General features: G+C 55.9%; 2 protein-coding genes across 8 annotated transcripts; one reads left to right on the top strand and one right to left on the bottom strand.

Annotated features, from left to right (window-relative positions):
• Window positions 1-341: 341 nt before the first annotated feature.
• EMC9 (ER membrane protein complex subunit 9) lies at window positions 342-3,089 on the top strand. Of its 5 annotated transcripts, XM_002824603.6 has the most exons (6): window positions 406-609; window positions 721-930; window positions 1,072-1,148; window positions 2,440-2,509; window positions 2,600-2,694; window positions 2,858-3,089. In XM_002824603.6, exons 2-6 carry the CDS (start codon window positions 733-735, stop codon window positions 3,042-3,044), a joined length of 627 nt encoding a protein of 208 aa, XP_002824649.1. In that variant the 5' UTR covers window positions 406-609; window positions 721-732; the 3' UTR covers window positions 3,045-3,089. The 5 variants fall into 5 exon arrangements, with proteins under 5 accessions (XP_009247241.1, XP_002824649.1, XP_063571610.1 ...); XM_009248966.4 differs by having other exon boundaries at window positions 342-930; XM_063715540.1 differs by lacking the exon at window positions 721-930 and having other exon boundaries at window positions 409-689; window positions 2,265-2,509.
• On the bottom strand, window positions 3,087-6,021 carry PSME1 (proteasome activator subunit 1). 3 transcript variants are annotated; one of them, XM_063715538.1, is made up of 12 exons: window positions 5,753-5,914; window positions 5,157-5,321; window positions 5,037-5,069; window positions 4,849-4,911; window positions 4,623-4,733; window positions 4,489-4,534; window positions 4,257-4,354; window positions 3,937-4,005; window positions 3,791-3,858; window positions 3,655-3,709; window positions 3,494-3,580; window positions 3,087-3,318 (listed from the first exon to the last, which is right to left on the bottom strand). In XM_063715538.1, the coding sequence occupies exons 1-12, from the start codon at window positions 5,789-5,791 to the stop codon at window positions 3,238-3,240; spliced, it is 915 nt and encodes a 304-aa protein (XP_063571608.1). In that variant the 5' UTR covers window positions 5,792-5,914; the 3' UTR covers window positions 3,087-3,237. The 3 variants fall into 3 exon arrangements, with proteins under 3 accessions (XP_063571608.1, XP_009247243.1, XP_009247242.1); XM_009248968.4 differs by lacking the exon at window positions 5,157-5,321 and having other exon boundaries at window positions 5,753-6,021; XM_009248967.4 differs by lacking the exons at window positions 3,087-3,318; window positions 5,157-5,321 and having other exon boundaries at window positions 3,380-3,580.

Below are 6,021 nucleotides of genomic sequence, written 5' to 3'. Positions count from 1 at the left end.
ACCAAGGGCAAGAAAACCTGCAGTCGCGAAGGCAACACGGCCCATTAGTAAGTGATAGAGCCGATCTAGAGTACAGATCCACTCATCCCATAATAGGCGCAAGGCGGTCTGCTTTGCCCGCAGCGCTCCGGGACACCCGGCTACGGGCTAGCGCTCCATCCTCGGGGCTCGGCGGAGCCGGTGGTAGTGGGCAACACAGGTAACAGGCAAAGCCAACCACCAACCGAGAGCGGAAGTCGGGGAACCTAGCCAATAAGAGTGCGGGCAATTTTCTTTGCTTCACAATGGTGGGTTCTTTCCAATCCGCTGGAGACAAAGGCGGAGCAACGTTGGGGCGCGGCCGCTGATTGGACAAATTGAAAGCCTTTAGCCCTATCAAGGAGCACCACGTGGGCGGGACTCCAGGAGCCAGTTCTGCAGGGAGCTGCAGCTTGGTCTGTCTCCCAGGCAGGCGCAGAGTCGCGGCCGCCAGCTAGGGGCGCGGGAAGGCGGGGCTCGGATGCAATCGGGACCTCCTCCCGGGCTGGGCCGGGGGCGGGCTCCCGGACCCAGGGCGCCGGGAGCCGGCGGACTACCTGCGAGTCGAGTTAGCGTTGTCGCCGAACCGAAGTGAGAGGGCACGGGGAAGCGTGCCGAAGCGCTGGAGGGAGCTTCACGGACGCGAGCTAGGCATCGGCTCGCCTAATCCGGTACTAATCCGGCTTGCTGCTTCCCGTCCAGGCCTCGCTCGCCATGGGGGAGGTGGAGATCTCGGCCCTGGCCTACGTGAAGATGTGCCTGCATGCTGCCCGGTACCCACACGCCGCAGTCAACGGGCTGTTTCTGGCGCCAGCGCCGCGGTCCGGAGAATGCCTGTGCCTCACCGACTGTGTGCCCCTCTTCCACAGCCACCTGGCCCTGTCCGTCATGTTGGAGGTCGCCCTCAACCAGGTGCCTCCGTTGGATGACCATCCCCCACCGCGAACCCACCCAACACCCCAGCCCAAGTTCATCCCCGGTCCCTTGGCAGCAGTGCGCATCCACAAAGCCAGCGGCACAATTTAATTACTGATGGCCCCTTTCCTACGACAGGTGGATGTGTGGGGAGCACAGGCCGGTCTGGTGGTGGCTGGTTACTACCATGCCAATGCAGCTGTGAACGATCAGAGGTGAGTGGCGTAGCCAGAGGAAGAAGGAAAGGATTATGGCGGGTTGGGGATTGGAGGAATAGAGGGCGAGGATGCGTGGGGCGGTGGGCGGGGCGGGGGCGCACAAGATGAACCAAGGTCGTTCCTTTAATCTTTCCTTCATCAAACGCTTAGGAGCAGGGGCTTTACACCAGGCACTATGCTGGGTACTGGAGTGAAGAAATATAAAGATGAATAGGACAGAGCCCTGCCCTGGAGTGCCGTTGGGGCGGGGAGGACAACTGTGTATCAACAGACTGATTTTTTTTTTTTTTTTTTTTTTTTGAGACGGAGTCTCCCTCTCTGTCTCCCAGGCTGGAGTGCAGTGGCGCAATCTCAGCTCACTGGAACTTCCACCTCCTGGATTCAAGCGATTCTTCTGCCTCAGCCTCCTGAGTAGCTGGGATCACAGATGAGCGCCACCATGCCCGGCTAATTTTTTTTATATATTTTTTTATATATTTTTATTTTTTTATTTTTAGTAGAGATGGGGTTTCGCCATGTTGGCCAGGCTGGTCTAGAACTTGACCTCAGGTGATCCACGCGCCTCGGACTCCCAAAGTGCTGGGATTACAGGCATGAGCCACCACTCTCGGCCAACAGACTGATCTTGCTTTAACTGAGGTGTCCCCCAGGGGCTGAAAGAACAGAGAAATCCCAACCAGCAACTTCAAAAATAAGGCAGTTTCCTTATATATATATATATATAGGAAAAGACAATTATATATATATATATTAACCATATACATGAAGCAATTAGAGGTACTGTTTTGTAATTTGCGTTTCTCCCTCACTTAATAAATACTTGACATCATCCTATTTCCATACCAAGATCTACCTTTCCCTAACAGCTGTATAGTCTGAATATGGATGTACTCTAACTTATTTAATGCTTTAAACATTGAGGTTGTTTCCAATGTTTTATTATAGACACTGTCCTATAATTACCGTAAATTCTTTATAAGTAGAATTTCTGGGTCGGCATATGTATAGTATGTATACAGTTTCAATTTGGATGGTTATGCCAAATTACCTTCCAAAAAGACCACCTTTGGTTTCCACTCTCACCAGCAATATCTGAGCACCTGTTTCCCACAGCACTCAAGCATCAAGCAGTCGTGCATCAAGCATCCAGCAGGCCCGATCCCCGCAGGCCACCTACAGGGAAAGGCCACAGCTGCGCCCACACCTATGAGACCTGGGATGCCCAGCTCAAATTGATGGGTTTTGCCCACAGTTGGCTCCTCACTCCTCTGATCTTCCCTCTACACAGCCCTGGGCCCCTGGCCTTGAAAATTGCTGGGCGAATTGCAGAATTCTTCCCTGATGCAGTACTTATTATGGTGAGGCTTGGGTTTCTGGGTGGGGAGATGAAAAGAAAGTAGGGTGGGCGGACCCTTGAAACTCTCACTTGCCCATCTTTGTCCACTCAGTTGGATAATCAGAAACTGGTGCCTCAGCCTCGTGTGCCCCCGGTCATCGTCCTGGAGAACCAAGGTCTCTGCTGGGTCCCTAAGGATAAGAACTTGTGAGTACCCCACTCCCTCTACCTCTTCTTAGAAGCCCAAGGCTCCTGGGTCTCCTCTGTCCTTGGCCCTGCCCCAAGGGTCTTTCTCTAGACCCAATCTCTGTTAAGTCTGTGTCTGGACCCACTACTTGCTGTTTGACCTCCATGGGGGTTACTATTTCAGAGTGATGTGGAGGGACTGGGAAGAGTCACGGCAGATGGTGGGAGCTCTACTGGAAGATCGGGCCCACCAGCACCTTGTGGACTTTGACTGCCACCTTGATGACATCCGGCAGGACTGGACCAACCAGCGGCTCAACACTCAAATCACCCAGTGGGTTGGTCCCACTAATGGAAATGGAAATGCCTAAGCCAGGGCCAGCGGGGTCCTGATCCAATAAAGAGACTTGGGCTGATGGGCAGTGGTATAACTATATTTATTGTGCCTGGGAGGCAAGGTGAGGGAAAAATCTCAACAGAAGCAAGTTTGGGGAAAATCTGGAGTCCCCAGTAAAAAGCAGGAAGGTCTCTGCTGTACTCATCACAGAATGGGAGAGAGGGCTCTCAATAGATCATTCCCTTTGTTTCTCCCCTGGGCTTCTTGAGCTTCTCGAAGTTCTTCAGGATGATGTCATATAACACAGCCTACAGGGCCAGGGAGTAGAGGTCAGTCAGAGGCCTCCAGTGGCTCTGTGCCCCATTTCTAGCCTTGTGGAGAAGCTGAGCTTTGTCACCCTTAACCCCTAGCCTGCAGGGTCAGGTAGTGGGTGGCCTGGGAAAGCTGCCTCTGCCCACCCCTGCCCTGCCCTCGCCTCCTCACATAAGCATTGCGGATCTCCATGACCATCAGCCGGATGTCCCGGTACTCTGCCTCATCCAGCTCGTGCACCAGCTGCCGATAATCACCCTGTGGGAAGCTCGGGTCAGGCCTGACCTTACATGTGTCCTTCCCCCATGCACCCTGACCTGGGCCTCACCTACCACATGGGGCTGCTTGGCTGCTTTAGTCACTGCATCACCACGCTCAGAGAAATACCTGTGGAAGGAGAAGTGTGTATGGAGTAGAAGAAGGAGGTCTCCCAAAACAAAAACAGTATGCACATGGGTGGTCACTCACTTAGAGATTTGAGTGTGGAAGCCTTCTAGCTTGGTGTGGAGGCTGGTCATCAGCTCAAACACCTTCTCCTAGGGAAAAAAAGCAAGGGGGAAAGTGGAAGGAAGCATGGACTAGAAAAGAGCAGGGAAGTGGGGCAGCGCTCTCACCTGGACAGCCACTCCAAAATTGTTACCATCCTCAATCCGAGGTATCTGCAGCTGCAACCAGGTGGTGACCTGGGAAGAGGGAATGGCATAATGCCACATCAGCCCTCTACCCAATTCCCAGTTTCATATTCTCCCTTGCTTCCCTCCCCACACTGGGTGGAGGCATGCCAGGTCTATCCTGAGCCCCAGGGCCTGGACTTCTGGTTTCACTTGCTGTGCCCTCTCTTGCTAAAACCTGGCAAGTGCCAGGCCCTAAATGGCAGGGACCAAGAGGACAATGGTTTGACTTGAAGCCTGAGAGTTGAAGGGGGAGGGCTTACCAGGTTGAGCTGCTCAATGACATCCTTGATCTCAGGCTTCAAGCGCTGCAGAAGGACCACGATCTTTTCATTGCAGTTCACTGGGCCACAGGGAGGACCTAGAGAGTGAGCAATGGGTCAGTCACATGATTGAGCCTGTGTGAGGGGCGAAGGGGAGAGTGGAAAGAAATCCTTAGGAGGAGCTCCTGTGAGTGGGACTCAAGTCTGTTCCCACCATTGTGGTTTCAAGTACCTTTGTCTTCATCCTCCCCCTTCTTCTTTTCATCCTTGTCTTCCTTCTGCAGAAAGAGAGGGGCTCATGAGAGTCAGGACTAAGGCTGATTACCCCCATGGTTGAATCCCTTCTCCCAGATCTTCCCAGCTTGCCTCCTGCTGTTTCTTCCGCTCCTCTTTCTCTTTCTCCTTGACTGGATCAGGCACTGGGATGTCCAACGGGGCCTTCAGATTACTCAAGTTGGCTTCATTGAGAGCTGGCTCCTGGTGTAGGTTGGGAGGAGGGCTGGAGGTGAGGGAGTTCCTCTCACCTCACTCTCACAGCCCCCAGACTCTTCTCTTGGCCTTTACTCCCTAGCTCCTTGCCCAGCTGCGGTACCTTTAAAAATGCATCCAGCTCAGAAATCTTCTTAGGGAAATAGCTCCCGAGCAGGTTCTCTGTCTGTGTGTGAGGTGGGGGTGGAGGAGGATGGGAGTCAGCATCAAATGCCCGTCCTAGGTAGTGAGGCAGGGTTGAGCAGTAGGAGTTGGGCAGGGGTGGGGCCGCGCTGATGGGGCATGTCTTACCTTGGTACAGAGGTCTTCACGAAACACATCCACCTGTGGGGCACACGCATCCCTTCAGAAACTTGGCTTTAAGGCCAGTTCATTTGAGGACAGTTCCCTTAGGGTTATGTAGGGCCTGACCTGGGGAAGGGTGGAGGGGATCCCTCTAAGGCCAGACCTGAAGAAAGCGAGATGGATGCCTGTAGGGTGGGTTGGGGTGGTGGAGAAGGTGGATCTCTGCAGACCTGGATCTACGGAGAGTGGAGTGGGTATCCCTGGGGCTGGATATGGGGGATGAGAACATTCCTGGAGGTGAAGGGCCAGTGTTCACGTGAGAACAGATCTCTGGGGTCGCCTGGCAGGTGTGAGGAGGGGTGCTGAGAGCCCTCTGCGAGTAGGACAGGGACGGGGTGGGCCCCAGGACCCTCCCTGAGGGAAAGGCCAGAAGGTAGCTGGGGCAGTCCCGCACCCAGTCTGTGTGTGGCCCCGGCCCCAGGCCAGCGGAGTTCCCCTCCACGCCAGCTCTCCGCTTCACCTCACCCCGCAGAACCACGGCCGCCTCGCCTCTCCCCGCAGGCAGCAGTCGCCGCCCTCCCCGGGGCACAGGTGCTCTGGGCGCGCCAGCTCGGCCGACTGCCCCCGACTCGCGTGGGAGCCTGGTGGGCGGGTCGGGAATGCCCCCGGCCGCTCGAGCCACGCCTCCCCAGTGGGCCCTTTCTAGACCCCGCGGCGCTCACCTTGGCTTGGGCCTCGGGCTGGACCCTCAGCATGGCCATGACCGGGACGGGGGCCTAGCGCCGCACGAGGAGCGGAGTGGGCACCGCGAAAGGAAAGCGAAAGCGGCAGCGGCGCTCGCACCCAGCTCGGCCTTCCTGGGTAGTGGGGCGGGGAGGGCTGGAGGAGGCGGGGTCGGCTGGAGGAGGCGGGGTCAGCCCTGCCAGGGAAGGGGCGGTGCCGCAGAGGAGGGCGGCGGGTGAGGCTCCCTCTAGCGCGCACAGGCGCTCTT

This window comes from Pongo abelii, chromosome 15 (assembly GCF_028885655.2).
Source record: "Pongo abelii isolate AG06213 chromosome 15, NHGRI_mPonAbe1-v2.0_pri, whole genome shotgun sequence".
In the NCBI taxonomy this organism is placed as follows: domain Eukaryota; kingdom Metazoa; phylum Chordata; class Mammalia; order Primates; family Hominidae; genus Pongo; species Pongo abelii.
The sequence above is the reverse complement of the archived record's forward strand: the minus strand, read 5'-3'. Positions and strand labels throughout refer to the sequence as shown.

Bases quoted from the DNA above. Each gene is read 5' to 3' on its own strand.
- EMC9 (XM_009248966.4), top strand. From the start codon at position 733: ATGGGGGAGGTGGAGATCTCGGCCCTGGCCTACGTGAAGATGTGCCTG. The intron at 2,510-2,599 runs GTGAGGCTTGGG...TTGTCCACTCAG, and splicing joins CTGATGCAGTACTTATTATG to TTGGATAATCAGAAACTGGT. The intron at 2,695-2,857 runs GTGAGTACCCCA...TTACTATTTCAG, and splicing joins GTCCCTAAGGATAAGAACTT to AGTGATGTGGAGGGACTGGG.
- PSME1 (XM_063715538.1), bottom strand. From the start codon at position 5,791: ATGGCCATGCTGAGGGTCCAGCCCGAGGCCCAAGCCAAG. The intron at 5,070-5,156 runs GTCAGGCCCTAC...TGTGCCCCACAG, and splicing joins TCCCCTCCACCCTTCCCCAG to GTGGATGTGTTTCGTGAAGA. The intron at 4,006-4,256 runs GTAAGCCCTCCC...CCCTCTTCCCAG, and splicing joins TCATTGAGCAGCTCAACCTG to GTCACCACCTGGTTGCAGCT.